The sequence below is a fragment of the Neomonachus schauinslandi genome, chromosome 1 (genome assembly GCF_002201575.2).
Source record: "Neomonachus schauinslandi chromosome 1, ASM220157v2, whole genome shotgun sequence".
In the NCBI taxonomy this organism is placed as follows: Eukaryota; Metazoa; Chordata; class Mammalia; order Carnivora; family Phocidae; genus Neomonachus; species Neomonachus schauinslandi.
Window position 1 is genome coordinate 213643958 of NC_058403.1, and position 24569 is coordinate 213668526.

General features: G+C 62.4%; 2 protein-coding genes and 1 long non-coding RNA gene across 6 annotated transcripts in view; 2 read left to right on the top strand and 1 right to left on the bottom strand.

The window, feature by feature from the left end:
* Positions 1-15355, top strand: part of TCF3 (transcription factor 3) — a 31093-nt gene extending 15738 nt beyond the window's left edge. Inside the window, exons 3-18 of one of the 4 annotated variants that reach the window (XM_021705060.2) lie at positions 23-96; positions 317-395; positions 2460-2527; positions 3662-3791; positions 4601-4650; positions 5736-5838; positions 5916-6085; positions 6165-6297; positions 6725-6783; positions 6885-6963; positions 7762-7835; positions 8253-8414; positions 8492-8615; positions 11846-11978; positions 12132-12367; positions 14587-15355. In XM_021705060.2, coding sequence (XP_021560735.1) covers positions 23-96; positions 317-395; positions 2460-2527; positions 3662-3791; positions 4601-4650; positions 5736-5838; positions 5916-6085; positions 6165-6297; positions 6725-6783; positions 6885-6963; positions 7762-7835; positions 8253-8414; positions 8492-8615; positions 11846-11978; positions 12132-12367; positions 14587-14729 — 1817 coding nt within the window. In that variant the 3' untranslated portion in view covers positions 14730-15355. Of the gene's footprint in view, positions 1-22; positions 97-316; positions 396-2459; positions 2528-3661; positions 3792-4600; positions 4651-5735; positions 5839-5915; positions 6086-6164; positions 6298-6724; positions 6784-6884; positions 6964-7761; positions 7836-8252; positions 8415-8491; positions 8616-11845; positions 11979-12131; positions 12368-14161; positions 14389-14586 lie in introns of those variants that run through there. The other 3 variants (XM_021705062.2, XM_021705061.2, XM_044918000.1) reach the window with 3 other exon arrangements.
* LOC110593726 lies at positions 11382-21691 on the bottom strand. The gene is made up of 3 exons (XR_002481174.1): positions 21220-21691; positions 15064-15137; positions 11382-11493 (listed from the first exon to the last, which is right to left on the bottom strand). It is a non-coding gene; the product is annotated as an uncharacterized LOC110593726 (long non-coding RNA).
* A 71-nt stretch (positions 21692-21762) lies between these two features.
* Positions 21763-24171, top strand: LOC110593793 (cytochrome b-c1 complex subunit 10). Its single transcript, XM_021705167.2, has 3 exons — positions 21763-21928; positions 23254-23398; positions 24016-24171. The coding sequence occupies exons 1-2, from the start codon at positions 21879-21881 to the stop codon at positions 23372-23374; spliced, it is 171 nt and encodes a 56-aa protein (XP_021560842.1). The 5' UTR covers positions 21763-21878; the 3' UTR covers positions 23375-23398; positions 24016-24171.
* The last annotated feature ends 398 nt before the right edge of the window (positions 24172-24569 follow it).

Consider the following 24569-nt stretch of genomic DNA (forward strand, 5'->3'; position numbering starts at 1 on the left):
TCTCTGTTCTGTTGCCCTGCAGGTCTGGAGGACCGGCCCAGCTCGGGCTCCTGGGGCACCAGCGACCAGAACAGCTCCTCCTTTGACCCCAGCCGGGTAAGGAGTCTCTGTGAGGCCCGAGACCAGGGTTTCCCTTCTCTGGGTTGGGGAGTGTATGGGAAACTGAGGCTCACAGGGGGAAGTCAGAGGCCAAGCTGGTCTCCTGGGGCCATGGGCCCAGGGACATGGATTCAGGCCCTGACTCGGGCACTTACGGGCACGCCTGCCTCCTGGAGCTCATCTCCCCAGCACCCCTCATAGCCATCTGCCTCCACAGACCTATGGTGACGGCACGCACTTCAGTGAGCCCCACGGCAGTCTCTCTTCATCCACATTCCTGGGCCCGGGGCTTGGAGGTGAGTGTCCGCGCGGCACCGTCCCCTCCCCTCCCCTCATGCTCCCCTGTGATCCTCCGGGTGCGGCCAGTGTGCTCAGGGCAGCTGTGCTTCGGCGGATTCTCCCAGAGCAGAGGGTGTGGGTGGCTGTGGCCTGCTGCCCACGGGAGAGCAGCCTCAGGAGTCCCGGCAACTCAAGGAGGTGGTCAGAGCCAGGCTGGGCCCTTCTGAGGCCGGCCGAGAAAGTCAGGATTCGGGCAGGTCTGGGCTTAGTGCCTCCCACTGGGACCCAGGTGAGGACTGTCCCTTGTGGAGCCTCAGTGTCCGACTGGAGGACTGGGACCCTCACGGCACTTTCCGTGTGGCGGGTCATGAGGCCTTGCCCAGCTCCCGGGGTCCCGCAGCCTCCCCCACCTGCAGACGGGCCCACTGAGGCTGAGCACGAAGGGACCTGTGCAGGGCTCCCTGGCTTATGGGAGCTGGCGGAGGCTCAGCCTCTGGGACCATGAGGGCCCGCATGAATGGGTGGCTGTGAGGGTCCCCGGGACTGGGTGCACGGTGGGAGCTGGACAGGCAAGCATGGCGCCCGGGAAGGGAGGGGGGAAGGGCAGCGTCCAGAGACCGCTTGGGAGCCCATCTCCCAGACCAGGAGGGTAAAGGCCAGCCCTGCGTGTGGCCTGGGGTGGCCTGTGCACCTGCAGGGACTCCGGTTACTTCTGCCGGTTCCTTCCTCCCGCGTCTTCCTGATGTGGGCAGTTTCCCACGGCCAGGCCTGGTCAGCAGGGCCCAGAGCCCAGCTGGGTCCCAGGCCCACCACGTGGCACCCAGGCCCGCCTGGCGAGCTGGCGGGGAGGTGGGCACAGTGCAGGCCTCGCAGGGCTTCATGCTGTGGCCCCCGGCCTGGTCTGGCTCCCCAGCTCTCATCCCACCTGACGTGCAGGCCCCGGGGCATGGATTTAGGCACCTTCTCTGTGCTCACAGGGTCCCCTCACAGAACCTCCATTTTCTCTCCTTGCCATCCTCATCCTGCGTCTCAGGAAGCCCCTATTTGGTGCTTGCTGTATGCAGGGCCTGAACTCCAACACCTCATTCTTGCAGGGGGAGCTGAGAGTCTGGGAGGGGAAGCCACCTTCCTGGGCCGAGCCCAGAGCTGTGGCTGGGCGGGCAAGCCTTGCTTCACATGCTGACCCCGGGAGGAAGGAAGCGCAGGCTCCACACCCCCTTCCCCACCCCCACCACGTTTACTCCCTGGACCGGGGCAGCCCCCCCCACACCCCACCCCCCGCCTCTGGCCTCCAGGCCTGGTTTGCTGATCCTTCCACGGGCCCAGCATCGCCTGCCCTGAGGGGCCATGGGGGCAGGACTGTGGGCACAGCCTCTGGAGCCCTGCCCCCCCAACCCTCAGCAGCACCTGCTCCAAGAGTTTGGCCAAAATTGTAATTTTATGCTAAAGAAACTGGGAGATTTTTTCTCTAGCTTGAGAGTAATTCCAGTTAATTGTCCGAGCATCTGAATTCATTTTTCACATCAAGGCTGGTAACGGTTCACCCTCAGTGGACACCAGCACCCGGCTGAAGCCTGATTGAGCCAGGGACTCTGCTTCAGGGGAGGCTAGATCCAGGCGTCCGTCTGCACTGGTCCTGCTGGGCAGCCTCTGTCCCAACAGCACCAGGTCTTGCCTGCCCACATAGGGGAAGGGCCCCTTCTCACCCGGGGACGTCACGTGCTCGTTGATGAGCTAACGGCTGGCTGGGTGCTGAACCTCACAGGTGCACAGGACCCCCAGCCTGTCCCTGGAACCTAGCCCCCTGGGAGCTGATGCCTCACGACTGTGAATGGAGGAAGGGGAGGGCAATGGGGTGCCACTGGTGTGCTGAATCCTCTGAAGGTCATCTTGGGACAGTGTCTGTCCCGACCCCTGCTTGTCCCCCAGGCTGATGGGGAGACCAGCATCCCACCGAAGTTCCCTGGGTGTTGTGCACAGAGGACACGCCCACTGTATGCAGGCGTGTGCCTGGTGCTGGGTCTGCCTGTTGGGACATGCCACCCCCGGGGTCAGCTCCTAGCAAGTCTTTTCTCCTCCAGGCAAGGGCAGCGAGCGGAGCACATACGCCGGCTTCGGGAGAGATGCAGGTGTTGGTGGCTTGAGTCAGGTGAGATCCGCGTCTGAGGCCAGGGCCCTGGGTCTGCTGATCCTGGATAGCTGGGGGGCTGCAGTCACTTGTCTGCCCCACCACCTTTCCCCCGGGGTTGTCGTCTGATCTGCAGAGGGTTCCTTGGCTGAGCCGAGTGCTGGTCACCTGCAGCAGGACCGCGCCCTGGGCCAGACCAGCTGGGTGTGGACGGGGCAAGGGGAATGCTGGGGAGGCCACAGCCCCCGCCCCATGGCTCCCAGACCTGGGGTCCAGGCTGGGGGTTGCCATGCACAGCTGGAGGGGTCTGAGAGACACGTGCCCACCCCCGAGTGGCAAATGGGGACACGGAGGCCAGCCTGGTAGCTCGAAGGCCCTGCCCCCACTACCCCCAGGCTGGCCCTAGGGTCCCCTGGCCTCCTAGGCAGCCCACCCCACAGGTGCCCAGCACAGCTGACCCAGCCGAGAGGCTGATGCGGGGGGTGGGGGCAGGTGGACAATGGCCAGCCACCGTGGTCCCCTGCCTGTGACTCCTCAGTGCAGCTAGGCCTCATCCCAGAAGGTGCCACCTGTTTGCACGCTGTGTCATACCCACAGTAGAGCCCCCGGGGTGTCCCCTCTTGTCTCCACAACGCCCATACCCATTTTACAGATGGGCAAGCTGAGGCATGGGGCTGCCACTCACTTGAGCTGCAGAACTGGCTTGAATTCCGGTTGTTTCTGCTCTTGAGGGAAGAAAGCCTGTTTCAAATTAAAATATGCAGAATTAAACCATTTATCTTAAAACAAACAAACAAACAAACAAGAGCACGCATGGAGTCAGCCTGGCAGGTTTCTTTGACACCTAGACGCGGGTTTTGCATGTTGAGCCTCCTTGGAGTGGGGGCTGCAGGGTTATTGGCAACAGTTTTGCTTCTCAGTCTTTATTCAGGAGAAGAACCGTGTGGCTTGGGGCCAGTCGCATCTTAGATCAGAGGGACGTCCTGAGCAGGGCAGGCAGGGAGCTCCCGCTGAGGGTCCCTGTCGCCCCTCATGAGGGTCTGAACAGCCCCCGCCTTCATGCCAGCGTGTTTGCTGGCAGAACTGGCCCGGGAGCCAGGGCTGGGCCGGGTGCGAGCCTCGGCCTCCTGACCATCTCCCCCTCTCGTCCCCCAGGCTGGCTTCCTGCCCAGCGAGCTGGCCCTCGGCAGCCCCGGGCCACTGTCCCCTTCAGGCGCCAAGGGCGGCTCCCAGTATTACTCCTACCCCGGTCACCCTCGGCGGAGAGCCGCGGAGAGCGGACTGGGTGAGTGGGGGGCCCGGGGCAGGGGTGGACAGCCGGAGCGCAGGCTGCCGGGGGGCGGGCGGTTCGCCGAGAAAGGAGCAGATGCCCTCCTCGGTGCCGCGTCCTGCAGGTCGCTGCCCCCCCGGCGCCGGGCGGGAGCACTACGTCGGGGTCACATGAGCCCCTGGCTGCGGCGTCCCTGCCGACAGGCGGGCCGGACGCGCCTCGCTCGGTGCCTGCTGTCGGCGCTCCCGCGTGGTGACTTCCACCTGACGTGGGTTTGCCCCACTGGACCGTCACAGCCTTGTCACACTCGGGAGCACCAGCCGGCACCGCTGACTCTGCGCGGGGGCGTTTTAAATGGCAGCGTTAGCCACCGAACGCAGAACTGCGGGAACCAGGGCGCTCGAGAGTCCACGAGGACTCTGGTCTCCAGAACAGGAGGCGGGTGTTGCACGGCCCACCTCCGCTGGGTCACGTGTGTTGGCGACTCGGGCTGTCCCCGTTTGCCGCGCGTCTTGAGTGGCTACAGAAGCCCGGCGGGTCGAGATTTAGGGTCCCTGAGTTGAGCGAGGAGGGGGACTGCCAAGCACAGGACCCAGGGCGGGGAGGCGTGACTGGGAGCGTGGGGAGGGACGCCCCGCTGCGGACCCCACCCCAGTTGCACACACCCCCAGACCTGTACAGATGGGCCTGGGACCGCATTTCAGTCGTTTCGCTACCGGGAAAGCTCAGGGGGCTCTCGCCGCCACCGCCTCTCCCCGCATCCCTGGCTGGCTGGGGTGGGAGCCAGGCTGACCCGGCTCGCTCACTCGTCTTGCTCCTCACAGACACGCAGCCCAAGAAGGTCCGGAAGGTGCCGCCGGGTCTCCCGTCCTCGGTGAGTTGTGGGATGGAGTGGGGTCCCACAGGCCAAGTGCCCAGGCTCGGGGGCCCTCTCCGTGGGGTTACACAGCGTGTGACAGGGGGAGGGGGCACTTCTGCCCTGAGGCTGTCACTCTGACGCAGCCAGTCCCCACGGGCTCTGGCTCAGATCCCTCCTGTAGGAGAGCCCGATGTTCTTTGTGGCCAAGGCACCTTGGGAACAGTGTGAGGGGGCCCTGGGGTCCGGGTTCACAGGGTGCCAGGCCCAGCAGATGGCGCTGGGCTGGGCGGGGCTCACCAAGCCACGCTCCGGCGATTTGCTGGGGTCCCCGGCTCAGCGGCCGCCCTCTCCGCCTGGCCTCCTGCGCTGGCCCCAGGGTCCGGGTCAGGGCTAGCACTGCTCTACGGCTGGGAGGTGCGGGTCAGGCTCTTTGAAGATCTGGTGTGGGAGGTCATCGACCCCCTGCTTCCCCATCTGAGTCCCCACCCCGGTCCCCTGGAACATCAGAGCTGAGCACCCCGGAGCCTCACTGAGCCACGGCCACGCCCCCGCTTCTGGTCTGTGCCAGGGCATTGCCAGCTGATCCCGGCACTTTCCTGCCGGCCCGGCCTCAGCTCCAGGGAGCACCAGCCGATCAAAGTTGCCATGATCCTAGAACTTCCTGCCACCTTGAGGGCGGGCTGTTACCCCAGGGCCCTGCCTCTGCAGCCCGCACGTCTTCTGTGATCAGGGCTGGGGCCTTGGGGGCTTCCAGGACAGGGAACGAGGAAGGAGGAAGGGCTGGGGGCATCGCAGATGGGCTCTGACGGGTCATGAAGGGTTGGCTGGATGAAGGAGGGGGAAAGCATTCTTGGTAGGGGGTCCAGTCTGCAAAGGTCTCTGGCACCAGAGGCTGGAACTGGGGGCGGGAGGCGGGACAGGGAGGTGGAGGGTGGAGAAGGACCAGGAGAAAGGATGCCACTTGAGCCTTGAGTGCTGGGCCAGGCGAAGGCTGAGAGCGGCACAGAGCGATGGGGTGGTGGGTGGAGGGCAAGCCTGGGGACGGGGACCTCCCCATCTCACTTGAGCCCTCCTGCCTGACCGCATCTGCCCATCTGCAGGTGTACCCGTCCAGCTCAGGTGAGGACTATGGCAGGGACACCACCGCCTATCCATCTGCCAAGACCCCCAGCAGCGCCTATCCCCCTCCGTTCTACATGGCAGGTATGTGGGGGCTCACCTGAGACGGTTGGGGCTCCAGGTCCCTCGGCAGCCCGCCCTCACCATCTGCCCCTCCACAGATGGCAGCCTGCACCCTTCGGCCGAGCTCTGGAGTACCTCGGGCCAGGCAGGCTTCGGGCCCATGCTGGGTGGGGGCTCGTCGCCCCTGCCCCTCCCGCCCGGTGGTGGCAGCTCCGTGGGGACTGGCGGCGGCGGCGGGTTTGGCAGCCTGCACCAGCATGAGCGCATGGTAGGCCCGCGTGATGGGTGGGGGCGGGCGTGGGGGCAGTGCCCACAACGGATCCCCCTGACCCCATCCCCATCCACAGGGCTACCAGCTGCACGGGACAGAGGTGAACGGCGGGCTCCCGGCAGTGTCCACCTTCTCCTCCGCCCCCACGGCCGCCTATGGCGGGGTCTCCAGCCACACGCCCCCCGTCAGCGGGGCCGACGGTCTCATGGGTACTGGCCCTCTTCACCCCGCTTCCAGATGGGGCCCCTCCAAGCTTGAAGCCTGGCTGGGTGCAGGATCCAGGCCCTCGTCACTCACGTCCTTTCTCTCCTGGGCTTGCCCTGCACAGGAGCTCAGGCTCCTTGGGCCACATCTGTGATGTTTGGAAATGGCCCTTTGAAGAATGGCTTCCCGGTTTACATCTGGGGAAACTGAGGCTCCAGGGAAAATGGCTCACGCGGGTCCTGCTACCTACCTGCCTGTCCCTAGAGCCTCTGTGGCGGCAGCGGACAGGATTTCAGGCCGTTAACCAAAATCAGGGGCTGCCCGGTGCTGGGTGGGGGCGTCCATGCTCGGCAGCCAAGCACATACGGGAGCTCCCGTGTGCGGGGGATGCCCCTTCCCTGAGGTTGGGCTTCACCTCTCTCCACCCTCCAGGCTCCCGCGGGACAACTGCCAGCAGCTCTGGGGACGCCCTTGGGAAGGCATTGGCCTCGGTGAGGCGTGGGACACAGTGGGGGAGGGGTGGTTGGGCTGGTGAGCCCCCGAGGCTGGTCCCTGACTGGTGGCCCCGTGTCTCTTCTCATCCCTTTTGCAGATCTACTCCCCGGATCACTCAAGCAATAACTTCTCCTCCAGCCCCTCGACCCCCGTGGGCTCCCCACAGGGCCTAGCAGGTCTGGGGGTGTTGCTGGGGAGGGGGTGGGGGGTACGTCTGGCGCGTGAAGCCCTCAGTGGGTGGAGAGCTGGAGGGACCTCTGCCTCAGGGCTTATGTTCCCATGGGCATCCAGGGAAGGCTCTCTGGAGGAGGTGGTCTCCGGGGCAGTCCATGTTTCTGTGGACAGTGAGGGGCAGATGGGATCTCGCAGGGCAGGGCAGAGGGTCCAAGAGCCAGAGTAACAGGCCCGGACTCCCCAGTGTGGACAGCGTTTGTCTACCCGGTATGTGATAGGCACCAATTGCATGCCCCGGGTTTGGCTCTGCCAAGGAGGCCAGGTCCTCCTGTCCCCAAGAAGACCTACCTGGGGGTCAGCTCGGGGTGAGGTTTTATTAGACACCCCGCAGGGCCTCACCTCTGCAGCGGGAGTCCTCAGGGACGCTCACCTCGCCCTGGCCCGTGCAGGGCCCCCGGGGTGAACCTCTGCCCAGCTCTGGCTCCAGCTGCTGGTACGGCAGGCTGGCCCCTGGGGCACCTACCGCGTGTGCCGCTGGGCTGCCTTCCCCGTAGGAAGTGGGGCCTGGATTTTGGAGCGGGGAACCTGTCTACTGGGTGGGTTCCCAGTAACTGCCTGGCTGGCCTGGCCAGGGCTGAGTTTCCGTCGGCCCTGTGGGCGTGGGGGCCCCCGTGTGGCCAGCCCAGGCATCTCAGGCCCCTGGCCCACTCCCCACCCAGCCTCTCCCTCTGTCTCTGAGTCCGGCTGCTCGGACACCCAGCCTCAGGTGCCCCTGTTGACGCGACACCTATCCCTTCCAGGGACGTCGCAGTGGCCCCGACCAGGAGCCCCCGGTGCCTTATCGCCTAGCTATGATGGGGGTCTCCACAGTCTGGTGAGCTTCCTGCCCCAGCCTTCCAGGGCTGGTTGGGGGCTGTCCCTCGTGGGTGTGTGTGGCCGGGCCGGGGAGGGGGTGCCCCTCATGGGAGCGCCCGGGGTGGGGGGACGGTACACGTGGGTACAAGACTCACGGGGACCCTGGGGTGGGGGAGGTGGCCCGGGAGAGTGGCTCAGCGTGTCTGCTGTGGCCAGTTTACAGAACTTGGAAACCGTGGCCCCTAAGAGCCATGAGGCCCCCGTGACTGGTGGAGTTTACAGGGCAGGCCCTTTGATGGTTCATTTGTCGGGCACGAGGTCCGGAGCGGTCACCGTGGCGTTGGCCGGCGAGGACGCAAGTTGTGCGCAGGCCCCGCGGGGCTGTGGGGGGTCCCAGGGGCCCAGCCCTTGACCGCCTCCCCCCTCCGCCCCGCAGCAGAACAAGATGGAGGACCACCTGGACGAGGCCATCCACGTGCTGCGCAGCCACGCGGTGGGCACCGCAGCGGACGTGCACGGGCTGCTGCCTGGCCACGGGGCTCTGGCCTCCGGCTTTGCCAGCCCCGTCATGCCACTGGGGGGGCGACACTCTGGCCTGGTGAGTGCCGCCGGAGGGTGGGCGGGGCAGGGGGCCAGGGCGGCGCAGCCCTGACGAGGCCACTCCGCTGTCCGCAGGTGGGAGGCGGCCACCCGGAAGACAGCCTTGTGGGCGGCGGCAGCCTGATGCACAACCACGTGGCCCTCCCCAGCCAGCCCAGCAGCCTCCCTGACCTTGCTCGGCCGCCGGACTCCTACAGTGGTAAGCCTCAGCGTTGGGGAGGGGAGGGCGGCCAGCACCTCGGGGCCACCTGTGCCCCGATCCCCTGCGCAGAGCCCGGCTGGTGCGTGATGTGCCCCTAAACGATCTCCTCTGGAGCGTGGTGGCCCCGGGCTCGTCCGGGGGACTGAGAGCCGCCAGGCGCTGGGGTCGTCCCTCGCTGTACGCAGCGTCCCTTCGCCCTGCACTGGGAGGCCCTTTGGGAAGCTTCCTGCAGGGCGGTAGGGCCCCTCACCCGTCCCGTGTTCAGCGGCTTAGTTGCTGCGGCTCAGCCGGCCGTCGCGTGTTGAGCACTGGCCGTGTGCTTGGGTCTCGTGGAGGCCCCTGGCGGTCAACCGGGAATTAAACAAAAAGCCCGGTCCCTGGGGGGTGACCCACAGTGGGCTAAATGCAGCAGGAACGGGGCTAGGGGAAAGTGGGGAGGGGTGCAGGGGTCCTTGTGGTTTTAAAGATGATGGCAGGGCAGGATTGTGCCGTTTGGGCAGAGCTGGGGAGGAACAGAGGCAGACAGACCCCCGGGGTGGTGCGTGTGGAGAGGCCCTGGGGCAGACCGAGCCTGTTGTGCTGGAGAAGTAGTGAGGAGCCCTGTGCTGGGTGGCAGGAGGGGGAGGTGGGGTCAGGGAGGTGACGGGCAAGTCCTGCAGGGTCCTGTGGATGGGGGAGGGCTTGGGCTTTGACCCTGAGGGACCTGGGAGCCCTGGAGGGCTGCCCCCAGAGCAGGGACCTGCCGGACTCTGTGCCCACAGGGCGCCCTCTGGCGGCAGCAGGGAGACTGGGGCGACCGGACCATGTGTGGCACCGGAAGCTGCGGGTGGAGGGGACTGTGCTGGTCCAGGAAGGGTGGGGTGGGGGGCGAGTTCTGGGTTCTGAAGGCAGAGATCCCACAGGCTTTGCAGATGTGGAGGTGGTGGTGGGGTTCGGGTCTGGAGTTCAGGGAGGGTGCCGTCCAGGCATCCTGGGCACTTGGTGGAGCTCAGAGCCAGGTCCGTGGGCAGAGTCACCAGGCAGAGCGAGTGGACAGAGCCCCAGCCTGAGCATCGTGCCGCTTGGATGGGGGGCTCTTGACGTGTCAGGAGCTGTGTCGGGCTCCTGAGGTGAGGACCCACTGGAGCAGCATGGGGTCAGGCTGGTGGCTGGTGGCTGGTGGGCTTTGAATTTTCCTGGAAAAGACCAAGGAGGTGACAGCACTTTGCACGAGGAGGTGGTGATGGGCCAGTGAGGGTCTCGTGGTCACCAGTCCCAGGGGCGCGGACACGGACTCTGCTACCGTGGGGGCAACCACGGCTGGAGAGGGTGCAGGGACTTTCTGCCTGGCCACTGCCTGGTGTCCCAAGCCCCCAGGAACCCCCAGCGCACCCCACATTGGGGCAGGTTCTCTTGTCCTGCCCAGGGGCCCTCCCCATCCCAGCCTCCCCACACCCCTCAAAACCCACTTGAGTTTGACAGCGAGCGATGCTCTGTGTTTCTTGATTTTTGCCACTTTATGCCGGGGGTCTCTCTGGGATACGTACAGTCGTCACAACTTGGGGGGGGGGGGGGCTCCTGGCACTGGGTGGGTGGGGCTGGGGCACGACTTGACCTCTCAACAGTGCCCAGGACGCCCTGATGTCCGTGCTGTGGGACGGGGGTTCCCGGAGCTAAATCTCTTACCCCAGCTTCTCCCCCTCCCCTGCCTTCCCCTGCCCTCTCCTCTGCTACCCTCCTAGTTCATTTGTTGCTCAGCCCAGGCCCCATTCCCGGTGCGTGTTTTGCTCTCACCGAGTGTCGAGTTCAGCGTTGCTGTGTGCCTTCAAACCCTGTATTTCATGACATGGTTTTGGGCTTTTGTAAAATTGGTATCTGGCTGGCATGTTGGGGCTGAGGATGGACCCTGGCCCTGATGCGGGATGTTAGGTTGTTTCCAACTGTCTGCTTTTGCACTAGGTGCTTTCTGGAACGTTCTGGAACGTGTCTCCAGAGTGTGCACAAAAGTTTCTCGGGTGTGATTCCAGGTTGTGGGGTTTGGAGGTATGCATGTGTCCACCTTCCCCAGAGAATGCCGGACTGTCCCAAACTGGCCATGCCAACTTCCTCCCACAGGCGCTACTTCACCTTGTAGGGCCCTGTTGTTTGACCACCTTCGTGACTTGCTGGATCCCGATTTGCATTTCCTCAGTTTATTGATGCAGTGAAGTGGATTTCCACGCGGACCATATCCGCTTCCTTGTGTCTGAATTGCCCATTTGGGAAAGCTCCCAAAGCTCCCTGTTTTCCTGTTGAGCTCCTGATCCTTTTCGTGTTGATTTGTAGGAGTTCTTTACAAATTATGGAGACCAAGCCCTCACTGGTTTATACAGGACATGTATTTTCTTTTTTTTTTTAAACATTTTATTTATCTGACAGAGAGAGACACAGCGAGAGAGGGAACACAAGCAGGGGGAGAGGGAGAGGGAGAAGCGGGCTTCCCGCTGAGCAGGGAGCCCGATGCGGGGCTCGATCCCAGGACCCCGGGACCCTGACCCGAGCCAAAGGCAGGGCACTCCAGAACATGGATCTTCTAATTGTGTGTTGCAGGGCCCTATTTTATGTCAGCTACAAGAGTTTTGTTAAATGACATGACTGGATTTTTTTTTTTTTTTAAAGATTTTATTTATTTATTTGACAGAGAGAGACACAGCGACAGAGGGAACACAAGCAGGGGGAGAGGGAGAGGGAGAAGCAGGCTTCCCGCCGAGCAGGGAGCCCGATGCGGGGCTCGATCCCAGGACCCCGGGATCACGACCTGAGCTGAAGGCAGACGCTTAACGACTGAGCCACCCGGGCGCCCCAGGGACACTTATTTTCTATCCTGTGGCATATCTTCTTATCTCTTGGTGGTATCCTGGCAATCAGAAATTCTCAATTAGGATACAGTCCAGTTTATCGTTTGTTTCTTCTTTCAAGAACAGCTCGTTTAGTATTTTAGGAGATACTGAGTCACAGCAGGATTTCAGTGCATTTTCTTCTGAAGGTTGTCAGGTCTTAGTCTGGAGCTGGTGACTGGTGTGAGGTAGGGACCTGATTCTAGGTGTGTTTTCTGTTTTATCGTTGGGGTTTTTTGGTTTGTTTTTTGGGTTTTTTTGCACATGGAGGCCTGGCTTTCCCCAGAGACCTCACTGCCTCCCACGAGGGGCAGAAGGGGTTGCTCAGGTGGCCCTGGACGTGCCCAGACGCTAAGCCCAGGCCTGTTGCAGGACTCGGGCGCACCGGGGCTGTCTCGGGTGCTGGTGAGATCAAACGGGAGGAGGAGGACGAGGAGAACACTTCCGTGGCCGACAACTCCGAGGAGGAGAAGAAGGAGCTGAAGCCCCCCCGCGCTCGGACCAGGTGCCCGCCCCTCCTCAGCCCCCGGCCCGCCTGTCGGGACGCACGCGCACGCACACGCACACGCACACGCAGGCCGCTCCGCGGGGCCGTCGGCGGGCCCCCCGCCTGCCCCCCGCCTCACTGTCTCCCTCTGGCCCCCGGGCCCCCCCATAGCCCGGACGAGGACGAGGACGACCTTCTCCCCCCAGAGCAGAAGGCTGAGCGGGAGAAGGAGCGCCGGGTGGCCAATAACGCTCGGGAGCGGCTGCGGGTCCGAGACATCAATGAGGCTTTTAAGGAGCTGGGGCGCATGTGCCAGCTGCACCTGAGCAGCGAGAAGCCCCAGACCAAACTGCTCGTCCTGCACCAGGCCGTGTCGGTCATCCTGAACCTGGAGCAGCAGGTGCGAGGTCAGTGGGGGCGCCGCTCCCCTCCCCGCCAGCGCTGCCCTCGCTCCCCCGCTCCTGGAGCCGGCCCCGCCCCCGCTGTGACCGCCCCGCCCCCCGCTGTGACCGCCCCGCCCCCCGCACCACAGTCCCTGCCCCCTCTGGAAATGGGACGATGACACTCTCTGGACCCCTAGCTCTGCAGATCTGGGCACTTTGGCTCTCAGTTCCGTCCCTGGACCCCAGGGATGCCCGCCCACCCCAGCCCTCCTTTCTCGGGAAGGCTCTAGTTCTCTGGCTGAGGCCCCTGTGCCCCGGGGCCAGAAGTCACACTGTCGCTCCGAACAGACACATTGTTGTGGGGCCACTTCAGCCCATCAGCCCCCATCTACAGGTGGGGTCCCCCACCCCCGTTTCCCAGGGCCGGGTGAGGATCCGGAAAGGCCCCCATGTGACTTGGCTCCCCAGCTCAGCTGCTTCCTTAACTAAGCCTCCCGCGCCTGGCGCCCGTTAACCCTTTCTCTCCTGCAGCGCTGTCACTTGGACCGGAGCTGGGGCCCTCGCCCCCCCGGCCTGCTGTCCCCTCAGCTCTGAGGGTTCTGTGTTTCCATGGTGGTGCCCGCCTCTCTGCTCTCTGCCTCTCGCACTCCACCCCCATCCCAGCCCATCTGTTCCTCCGCTTCCACGGCAGCCCCTCCTACCTCGCACTTGCTGCCCAAGCCCTGGATGGCAGGGCTGCGACCTTGGGGTCTTTCCTCCCCCAAAGCCCCCCAGTTGGGACTTGAGGGAAGAAAGGGGACCAAGGGGGTGCACCAGCCTCAGGCCTGTCAGTTTGGTCTGCGCGCTTGTCCTGGGCTCCGGGGGCCGCCGCCGCCACCTGGCGGGATCCACTCAGGCCCAAGGGCGGGTGGGCGGGTGGGTAGACAAGGGCACAGTCTCACCCCCCCCCCCCCCACTGTGGGAGCAGGACAGGGCCCCTGGGAGCTGCTCACATGCAAGCGCTTCGGCCCGTCCTCCACCTCTGGGGTGCACGCCAGGGCCGGGCCTTCACCCACTTTGTTTCACGTTCCCCAGGACCAGGCGTGGCAGGTGTCCCGTTGCCATTTGCCCCCATCCCGCCCAGGAGGAGACAGAGTGACTTGTGCAGAGCCACGTGGCTGGCAGTTGGTAGGGCCTGAGCCAGGCTTTGGACCTCGCGGGCAGGTGTCTGAGCGTTCGAGTCCTGTGTGTGGCCGGGGCCCGGTACACAGCAGGTGCTCAGTAACTTCACCGCCCAGGGCAGCTGGGGTGTTCGCAGTAGTGATGAGAGGCCCGGGGAGCCGCCGCTCCCCGCCCAGACTGGGGGCCCCTGGGAGGTGCACCCGGGGGCCATTCCACGGCCCGCTCTTGGGGCTGCCGGAGTCCAGTGCGGGCAGGGGCGGGCGTCGGGCCTTTGCCTCTTCTCTGCCTCTCCCACCCACACTGGCCGGGTCAGGCCTAGCACTCCCGGACCCAGCTGCGCTGAGCCGGGAAGATCATCCCAGGAGGGGCTCTGGGCCTCCCCTGCCCCCCGGCCAGTCCTTGGCATGTGGAATGGGCTCCACACGGAGTCCCAGACGGGGACTCAGGGCCCGCCCTCCCTGCCCTGGGGACAGGCCCACGGTGCCCTCCTTGGGGTGTCACCACACACAGCCTTGCCTGTGGCCAGGCCGCAGGCACGCACAGACAGGCACACGCCCTGCGTGCACGGGAGCGCGCACACGCACGCGCAGCCCGCAGGCCCCGGCCTGCCCGCCCGCCCGGCTGCTGACTAACAGAGGCCTCGGTGCTGTAACCCAGCAGTACGGAGGATGTGCTGTCCCTGGAGGAGAAAGACCTGAGGGACCGGGAGAGGCGCATGGCCAATAACGCCCGGGAGCGGGTGCGCGTGCGGGACATTAACGAGGCCTTCCGGGAGCTGGGGCGCATGTGCCAGATGCACCTCAAGTCGGACAAGGCACAGACCAAACTGCTCATCCTGCAGCAGGCCGTGCAGGTCATCCTGGGCCTGGAGCAGCAGGTGCGAGGTAGGCTTCCAGGCCAGGTGTCCCGCCCCGTCCAGTCCCCCCCCCGCCCCCTCCCTGCGTGCAGGCTCCAGGCGCTCCGTCCACGCTCAGTGGGAGCACTCGGGCCCCCGGACGGCAGTCTGCTCTTCACGGCCCCCTGCGCCCACCACCTCCCTCCCTGAGGGACCCTCTCCCACATTGCTCTCCCCCTCCCCCCAGAGCGTAACCTGAACCCCAAAGCGGCTTGCTTGAAGCGGCGAGAAGAGGAGAAGGTGTCAGGTGTGGTCGGAGACCCCCAGATGGTGCTTTCGGCCGCCCACCCAGGCCTGAGCGAGGCCCACAACTCCGCGGGGCACATGTGAGGAGGGGCGCCGTGCGGGACCAGTGAGCCGGCCCGGTCCCTGCCGCACGCACGCACGCACGCACGCACGCACGCCTGTGATGAGCACGGAGCCCGCGCCACCGGGGTGGGGGTGGGGGGGCGGCTGCCCCGCCCCCGGCCCCCAGCTCCGGGCCTCACTGCCTTGACGCCGTGGGACTTCCCTGATGGATCCTGAAACCGCAGCCCGGGCCGAAAGGGGCAGTTTTGTTTTGTTTTGTTTTGTTTGTAAACAAAACCGGAAAGCAAGATACACACTTTGTCAGAAAAGATGAAAAAATGCCTTAAGTAGAAAACGCGGGAGAGTCCAAACCTACCACTTGCCGGAGGGAGAAGCAAGAGGGCTCGCCTCGCGGAGCCGCCGTGAATCGTGCCTACGCCTGACCTGTGTCTTAAGGAAAATAAAGAACGTTAGTTAGATTTTTTTTTAATGTATTAGGAAATTAGCAAGGAGGATGCCTTTGGTCTCTTTTTTTTTTAAGCTTTTTTGCATACGTTTTGTAAGCAACAAATTTTTTGTATAAAAGTCTCGTGTCTCTTGCTATTTCTGCTACTGTCTCTAGAACTGAGCGTTGCATTTCATGATCAACCAGATTATTAAAAGTTGTATTAAAAAGACCCAGTGTAAACCTGAGGTCCCCCCCCCCCCCCCCCCCGCTCTGGGAGCCGCTGGTCACAGGGAGCGATGGCAGATGTCTCCTCGTTGCTTTTTCAGAGGTCGGGTGGTTTCCTGGCTTCGTGTATCTGGGGCATGGTGGGCAGGCCTTTCCCTGACGGGGGTTCTCCTTCCAGGGTTCCTTGCTCCATCCTCTCCCCTCCCTTGGGAAGGGGGTGGGGGTGTCTGCAGGGAGGCAGTGCCCCTCCCACGTGGGATTGCCGAGGACCCCAGGCACTTCCTCACGGCCCTCATGCCCCACAAGCTGCACACCTCCCCAAGTCGGATTTTGTTGGGACCGACGTTTCTGGGCATAGGGACCATACCACAGGAGCATGATGTTGGGGGGCCTCCCCAGACACCCCATCCTTTGTTCCTTTGACCTGTGGACCTGGGCCTGTTCTCTGATCTCTGGCGGAGGGCCTGCAGACAACTCAGGGCCAGCACAGCAACCCCCACCCCAAGTGACTGTTGCCCAAACTCTGAAGCCCCCAGGCTTTGCACCTGATCGTCTACAAGCAAGAGCAGGAGGGTGGGCCACATCCCAAGCGCAGCTCCTAGGCCTCCCAAAGTCCCCTGTCTGGTCTCATGTCACCAGGCGGGACCAACCCCACGCAGGACTGCCCCAGGCTTAAACTGAAGGTCCCTGCAGTCCCAGGGACACCAGGACAGGTGGCCCCGACATGTGTCCCCCAGGTGCGGGCTCAGGCCTGCTGGGCTGGGCTCCTTTGCTCCGTAACACACACACACCCCCAAACACAGGCCTCAGGGACCCTAGGGTGGCCTTGTTCACTCCCGCACACCAGCTTGCCTGACGTCCGCCCGGGGCCTCCCCACCCTCCAGAGCAGCGGGCTGCCTGAGGCCCTCCAACCCCGTGACTGGCTCTCCCCCAGGCCAGGGAGCGGGGCACCCCAAGGGAAGCACCAGGCAGGACCTGCGGGCTGCCTCCCAGACCCCGAGGTCACCTGGGTCCTCCCATTGGGCCCACTGCCCCACCCCCAGACCGGTCAGCGGGCAGTGAGGAGCCAGTGGCTGGCGAGGGGCTCCCTGGTGACTGCCCTGGTCTGTGCGGGTCTGGTGGGTCCTGCCTCGGTGTCTCTCTCGCTCGGCTTCTGGTCTTACACAGAGCCTCTGCCCCCCGCCCCCCGGCTACTACCGGACTGTGGATTGCCCCTAAGTGGCCCTGGAGGCCGGGAGGAGCCAGGAGTATGGGAAAACTGCCGAGTGCCTCAAAGTAACTGGTTTTCAAACGAAACTTTTTTAAGAAAAAAAATTTCATGCAAGTGTCAACGCGGCTGGCTGGATTCTTTGGGATGTGTTAAGGGAGCCTCTCTAAAGTGGACCTGGAGAGCTGTGTATCACGGCACTGTAGCATAAACATGACATCGTGCGGCCACACGCTGTCCCCTGCACCTTTCAGCTGCCGTGTGCTTCCAGGCGGGAAGCGGCTGCCACGTCAGGCAGGGGGCACGGGGTTCCGCCGCACACGCAGGCGCGGAGCCCTCGGCCCTGGGTCTGAGTCTCGGGGCAGCGGCCACGGAGTCCACACTCGGGGATGGGGCCTCAAACCACCAGGATTTATTCTCTCTCGTTCCGGGGCCAGGCGCCCCAGATCCAAGTGCGGCAGGGCCGCGCACCTTCCGCACGCTCCAGGGCACCGTCCCTCCTGCCTCTCCCGGCTCCCAAGGCTCCGGGCGTCCCTCGGCATGCGGCCGCATCGCCCCAGTGCCTGCCTCGGTGGCACGTGGCTGCGTCCCCATGCGTCTGCGTCCAGACTTCCCTCTTCCGAGGACACCAGTCCGTGCGGCACGGCCTCCCCCCTCCTGTACGGCCTCACCTGACCGGACTGTCCTGAACCCAAGTAAGGTCCCATTCACAGGTCCCGGGGGGCAGGACTTGAGCGTGTCTCTTTGGGGGACAGACACAACGGTGGTTTGACTGGGGCCACGGTGAGCAAAGCCAGCAAAGTCACAGAGTGACAGGGAGGGGCCCATGGTGATTCCACGTTCTAGAACCAAAGCGCCTCAGGTCAGGTGGGGAACCCACACTTGTACTGAGGGGTCCTGGGGGTCTGGACATGGGACCGGCTCACAGGGGAAAGCCACTCCCTGAGAGGCTGCCTGTTAATTTTTAAAGTTAATAATGTAATATGCCAAAGCCCACTGAATTATGCACATTAAGTGTGTAAATAGGATGGTGTGTGAACATCATCAAAAAAGGTGTTTATGGGCGCCTGGGTGGCTGTTAGTTAACTGCTTCAGCTCATGATCCCAGGGTCCCAGGATCGAGCCCCGAGTCGGACTCCCTGCTCAGCGAGGAGTCTGCTTCTCCCTCTGACCCTCCCCCCTCTCGTGCTCTCTGTCTCTCATTCTCTCTCTCTCAAATAAGTAAAATCTTTAAAGGTGTTTATTTTTTTTAAGATTTTACTTTTAACTCATCTCTACCCCCAACATGGGGCTCGAACTCATAACCCCGAGATCGAGAGTCACATGCTCTTCCCACTGTGCCAGTTGGTAGCCCTTCAAAAAAGGTGTTTAAAAATAGATCACAATGGTGCTAAAATCTTCCTTCAGTGAGGGATCCCCTCCCTATCCCAGCAAGGATCCGCTCTGTGGAAATTTCTGGAAGGAGCATCTCTTTGCCCCGCTCAGGGAACTGCAGGGGCAGAGACCGGACGGAAACTTGGTGCAAAGGGTGTGCCCACGTCTTGGCGGCAGCAATGGTGTCCTGAGCATGTTCGAAGGGTGCAGGTCACTCTGTGCTTGTCACAGACCTTCTGCCAGCCCCCAGCCAGCCCTCCGAGCCCTCCTGCTCCCAGGAAGACACACACAGCCCGGGCCTGACACGAACCCCAGGCAGCCCTGCCACCCCCGGCCCGGCAGACAAGGACAGCCCCTCGGAGACCAGGGCAGACAAGGACAGCCCCGCGGCACTGTGGCGGGATGGTGGAACCTTTGAAAGAGCACCCCCATGTCCGACCCCGGAACTGGGGATCCGGGCCTTACTCGGGAAAGGGGCCTTTGCAGGTGTAATTGCCGATGCTGAGATGAGCTCATCCTGGAGTAGGATAGGCCCCAAAACAATGACAAGCATCCTGATGAGAGGAGACACCACGTGACAAAGGCGGAGGTGGGAGGGACAGCGGGAGTGCAGCCCTGTGACACCCTGGGGGGCTTGCGGCCTCCACGGCGGGGACAGCGTGAAACCCCGTTGTTTTAAGCCACCCAGCGTGCAGCCATCAGCGTGACCATGGGGAACAGGGAGCGTGCATGTCCTTCCTAAAGCAGTAAAACGCCCCAATACAGCAGGAACCCCACGCCTCACTGGCAGGAATGAGAACAGGTGCAACTCCTCCAGAACGGTTTGGCTGGCAGACCCCTGGGCGCCTGACACTGACCTCACCTTCTACAGCAGGTACACCTCAGTTTTAAAAAAAAGCCGGGTGGTTTCGTCCACGGTTCAACACAGGCTCCCTGCTGTGAGCCAGCCGGCCCCCCAGAATCCTCTCCAGAGGGATGAAGACACACGTCCATGCAAAGACCTGGACAGGGCTATTCACGGGCCACAGCTGTGATCGCCGAAACCTGGAAACAACCCAAATGCCTTCCAGCAGGTGAGCGGGTCAGCACACGGGTCCGCCCCTCTGTGGAACGCAACTCAGCAGCAGAAGGAAGGCACCAGGGACTCTCAGAATTAACTGTGCGGCACGCAAACAGCCAGACACCAAGGAGAACACACTGTATGCCTCCCTGTATAGAAAAGTCTAGAAAATGCAGGTGAACCGACCGGAGACAGCAGATGAGTGCTCACGGGGGCCAGGAGGGGGTGGGCGAGGGTCCAGAGGGGCAGGAGGAAAAGCCAGTGGGCACCCCGGCTGTCTCGGTGGCGGTTCCATGGGCACACACATGTCCAAAGACCAAGCTGTACATGTTCAGTACGTGCCTCTGCCCCATTTCCACAGGAGGCCCAGGAGAACCAGTCTCAGGGTATCTTCTGCAATTATCAGGAAAGAGGTGCCATCTTCCTTCGAGGGCTGCTGGAATGCTGACCTAGAGTTTCCACATGCCACTGCTCAGAGAGAGCTCACCAGAGGGCAAGGACAACAGAGGCAAGAAGAGCTGAGAGATGCAGAGAGAGATTTGTGATAACATTGCTAGACTCCTGGATCCAGCCATGCCTGAAGCCATCCAACATGCCATAAACCTTCTTTTCTCTTGGGGGCGCCTGGGTGGCTCAGTCGTTAAGCGTCTGCCTTCGGCTCAGGTCATGATTCCAGGGTCCTGGGATCGAGCCCCGCATTGGGCTTCCTGCTGGGTGGGGAGCCTGCTTCTCCCTCTCCCACTCCCTCTGCTTGTGTTCCCTCTCTCGCTATGTATCTCTTTGTCAAATAAATAAATAAAATTTTTAAAAAACAAAATAAAAAACAAAAACTTCTTTTCTCTTAAACTGGTTTTTGTATTTTATCCCTGCAAAGGAAAACATTCTGCTCAGGTCATGATACCAGGGTCCTGGGATCGAGCCCCGCATCGGGCTCCCTGCTCTGCAGGAAGTCTGCTCTCCCTCTCCCACTCCCCCTGCTTGTGTTTCCTCTCTCGCTATGTATCTCTCTGTCAAATAAATAAATAAAATTTTTAAAAAAACAAAATAAAAAACAAAAACTTTTCTCTTAAACTGGTTTTTGTATTTTATCACTGCAAAGGAAAACATTCTGCCTTATGAGCTGAAATACATTAAGCAGAAGGAGCAACGAGGCAGGGCATTAGGAACTGCTTGGATCCAGGACCTGCAGCCCGCAGGCCTCTATGACCATCTCCACTCATTTTTTTAAAAAGATTTTTATTGGGGCGCCTGGGTGGCTCAGTCGTTGGGCTTCTGCCTTCAGCTCAGGTCATGATCCCAGGAAGCCCAAAGCAGGGCTCGATCCCAGGGTCCTGGGATAGAGCCCCACATCCGGTTCCCTGCTCAGCGGGAAGCCTGCTTCTCCTTCTCCCCCTGCTTGTGTTCCCTCTCTCGCTGTGTCTCTCTCTGCCAAATAAATAAATAAAAAATCTTAAAAAAAAATAATAAAAGATTTTTATTGACTTGAGACAGAGAGAGAGAGAGAGAGAGAGAATGAGTGGGGGGAGGGGCAGAGGAAGAGGGAGAGAAAATCCCAAGCCGACACCCAACCTGGGGCTCATCTCACTACCCTGAGATCACGACCTGAGCTGAAACCAAGAGTCTGATGCTTAACTGACTTGAGCCACCCAGGCGCCCCTCTACTCATTTTTTAGGCAGCTTTTTTTTTTTTTTTTAAAGATTTTATTTATTTATTTGATAGAGAGAGTGAGAGAGCACAAGCAGGGGGAACAGTAGAGGGAGAGAGAGAAGCAGGCTCCCCGCCAAGCAGGGAGCTCGATGCGGGGCTCGATCCCAGGACCCTGGGATCATGACCTGAGCCGAAGGCAGACGCTTAACCATCTGAGCCACCCAGGCGCCCCTCAGGCAGCTTTATTCCGTCTCTCTCCTCTCTCTCAACATCTTCATGACGGCCTCTACATCCCATTTTTTAAGTTTCCACGAACAAATCTCTTCTGACCCCAAGCTCAAATCCCCAGAGCACCTGTAAAGATCGAGAAACAATGTCCAATCCAGCAACAAGTAGCTCTGGTGCCCCGACCGTGGGCTCTACCTGTCGGTGCCGGGACCCAGCCGCACTGGGTGGCCCGGGCCAGGTCAGGACCTGCAGCCCCTCCCCCCCGGGGAACTGCCGCCTTGCAGGAAACGGAGGCGCAGGTGCCGGGAGGAGAGCAAGGCGGGGCAGCGGCCGGGGCTTACCTCCGGGGCTCACCTCCGGGCCTGCATCCGACGCTGGGGCTCCAGAGGCAGTGACGGCGGCAGGCGAGGCCCCGCCCGCCCCGGGGTTCCATCCACTAGCGGAACCGGGCCCTCCGCGTTGGCTCCAGGAGCCAGGCCTCCGAGCGACAGCTCCCGGGAAGCACACGGAGGCCGGGAAGCACGGCCGACGGCGGCTTCCGATCGCACCCTTCCCTCGGTGCGACTCCGGCCAAGGTCCTTCCCCGTCGGGCCTCAGTTTCCCTAATTGCAAATACAGCCTTGGCTTGTAGTAAAGACACAAAATCACCAGCCAAGTGTCGGGGGCTGTGCTTAGCTGCCGCAGGCTGCGCCGCTGGGGACCACCCTGGCCGCCGGCGATGGGACATCACCCGCGTCGCCGGGTCTGGCGCTCAGAAGAGCCCTCCCCACCCGCCAGACCTGCTCACTCTCGGCAGCATCTAACGACTTCCGACCCTCCCCGGAAGTGACTGCAAGGTTTTCCGGGTCTGCGCGCGCAACAACCGCTGCCTCCCGTCGCCAAACGGGCAGCTCGCTCGGGGCGGAGGGCCTCCCCGTGCGCCTGCGCGCTGCTGCCGCCGCGCCTGCGTAGTGTAGCCGGGCGGCAGCCGGGGTCACCCTGAGCTGCCGACTGCGCCGCGATGCTGAGCAGGTTCCTGGGCCCCCGTTACCGTGAGCTGGCCAAAAACTGGTGAGCATGTGCTCCCGGCCCCCGCCGTCCGCAGTCGGCACCCGTTATGCTACCGGGTCCCAGATGGGACGGGCGCAGAGCGGCGGGGCGGCTGGTCCGGCGCGCACGTACGAGCCAGCTCCTCATCCCTACCTGGACGGGCTGACACGGCCGCCCGCTGTCTGTCCAGCGCCTTCGGCTCGGGCTCCCCGGGGCCGACCAGGACGGCGGGAAAGGCTCCTGGGACGTTCCTGACCCTCGGAGCTGGGGTGCCCGCCGAGGGGCCAGGTGGGGGGGCGGGGCCGCGGCTGTCACTGGGGAGACAGGCGGGGGGCGTGGTGGTGGTTCGTCCTCTGTGGAGGTGGCGGTGGCAACCCTCCCGGTCCAGCGTCCCAGGCACATAGCTGACCGTGATCCGGCCGTGTATCGCCGGCCATCGGCCCTCCAGTGGTCAGCCGTGGCTGCAGGGCAGGTGGCCCCGCACAGCTTCAAACCACAAACACGTATTCCCTCGCAGTTTGTGTGGGTCAGGGGCGCGGGCACACCCGAGCTCGGCCCACCACACCGGCTCAGGAGGCTGCAGTCTCCTCCAAAGGCTCTTTGGAGGGGGTCTTTCCAAGCGCAAGGATGTGATTGTTGGCGGACCCCCTGTAGGGCAGCTCAGGTGGCAGCCGGCTTCCCGCAGAGTAGGAGCAAGCCAGAGCACCTGTGCGAGCCTCACTCATTAGAGACCAGAGACTGGGTCCTGCTCACACTCCGAGGGAGGAGGCACACCGGGCGTGAGCATCAGGAGGGACTGTTGGAGCCACTGCGGACTCTAACCAATCACAGGACATAAGTGAGGGGTGGCGGTCCTGGCTGAAAGCGAGACTCAGCTCCGTGCTGCACCATGCAGCCGTGTGTCATTGGGGAGGTGGCCTGCCCTTCCTGTGCTGTGTGCTCCTGTAAGACCCAGACCTTGATACCTCCCTCAGTCCCATAGCTGTCCCATAGCTGTCCCTGGCCAGCTGTAAACTGCATAGTTGGGGCCTGCATGCAGGCTTTACCTGTTGTGAAGGGGTGGTTATGAGCTTGGGTTGTTCAAATTTTCTTTTGAGCAAATGCCTCAAAAAAAACCTCCAGAAGATTCTCATGTGAAAACAGGTGGGTGTGAAGTTGCCTCAGGGTCTCCTGCTTTGTGCCCACCCCATTGTCAGAAGGATGTGTCCATACACTGGGCAGGAGGGGTGGGTGTGTGGTGGGCGCTGGATAAACGGAAGCTTGGCATGGGAGGGGGAGAGAGACCCAGAGATGCAGCTGGGAGGGTGACCCCTGAGTAGGACCTGACCCCTGCTGTTCTCTGGCAGGATGCCCACAGCAGGCATGTGGGGCGCTGTGGGCACTGTGGGGCTGGTGTGGGCCACGGACTGGCGACTGATTCTGGACTGGGTGCCCTACATCAACAGCAAGTTTAAGAAGGACGATTAAACTGATCCTCCTCAGACCCCTCTGGTAAGTTTTGGCGGCTGTTAGCAGGTGAATCCCATGATGCCCACATGGCTGAGGACTGGGGCTTCCATGAGGCTGGTTCTCCATGCCCCCAGAACTAGGGTGGTAGGTCTGGGAGGCTCACCTGGTCTATTCACCTGGGAGAATCCTGCCTGTCGACACAAAGCTGCCAACAAGCATCCCTGGTTTGTGGGCCTGGGGAATGGGCAGTGGCCCAGGGTGCTCCATCCTGGAGGCTGACTGCACCCCACATTCCAATCTCCCCCGCCTGGGTGTGACAGAGGGGTGCCCCATTTTACAAATGGGGAAAGTGGAAGCTGACCCACAGCTGCTGGCCTCCCAGGGGTTGCTGCTTGAGCCGTAACGACCCCTTGGACTCTTCCATTTGTCTCCGACGTGGCTGTCCACTGTGCCGACCACATGATAGGCCAGAGTGTACGTGCCTCTTGCATCTCCATTCTACAGATGGGCCCCAGGCCATGCCGCAACTAAGCGGTCTAGCTAGACTTGATTTCGGAGCCTGGCTGCAGTGTGTGTAGCCCCTCATCACTCAGCTCCTCCCTTCTTACAAGAACAGGAGCCAGGAGTCTTGTGCTCACCCTGCCTTGTCTCCCATCCAGGTGTCTGCTGATGCTGTCTCCCGTGGGAGCCCCTGCAGTGCCCGGACCAGCCCACACCCTCAGGATGGGCCTCAAGGAAAGTGACAGCATGACTGACTGTTTCTGAGAATAGCTTTCATGTTTGCACGCAGCATTAAACCTTGCTCTGAAACCTGCCGCACCTGGACATGGTCATGCTGGGGGCTTGGTTATCTTGACTGCAACCGTGGTGGTGTGAGTGACCCAGGGGTCCGTGGCTGTGGCACAAATTGATCACTTACGGTGTTTAATGTGTAACATCTGTACAGAGTGTTTATCACCAGCTTGAGAAGTCACCTCACAACTCAGTAGTGTCAAACAGCACACATCCGTTACCTCTCGATTTCTGTGGGCGAGAATTTAGGAGTCGCTTAGCTGCACGGCCTGGCTCCGGATCACTCATGAGGATGCAGTCAAGGTGTCAGCTGCGGCTGCCTCATGAGAAGGCTGGACGGGGGCGGGAGGAGCCGTTCGTGCGGGTGCCCTCGAGGGGCTGCTGGTGGGAGGGAGGCCTCGGCTCCCCACCACGTGGGCCT

What these genes read in the sequence shown, in the direction of transcription:
- LOC110593793 (XM_021705167.2), top strand. Translation starts at nt 21,879, where the DNA reads ATGCTGAGCAGGTTCCTGGGCCCCCGTTACCGTGAGCTGGCCAAAAAC. An exon ending in CGTGAGCTGGCCAAAAACTG is followed by an intron (nt 21,929 to 23,253) that starts GTGAGCATGTGC and finishes GTTCTCTGGCAG; the next exon opens with GATGCCCACAGCAGGCATGT.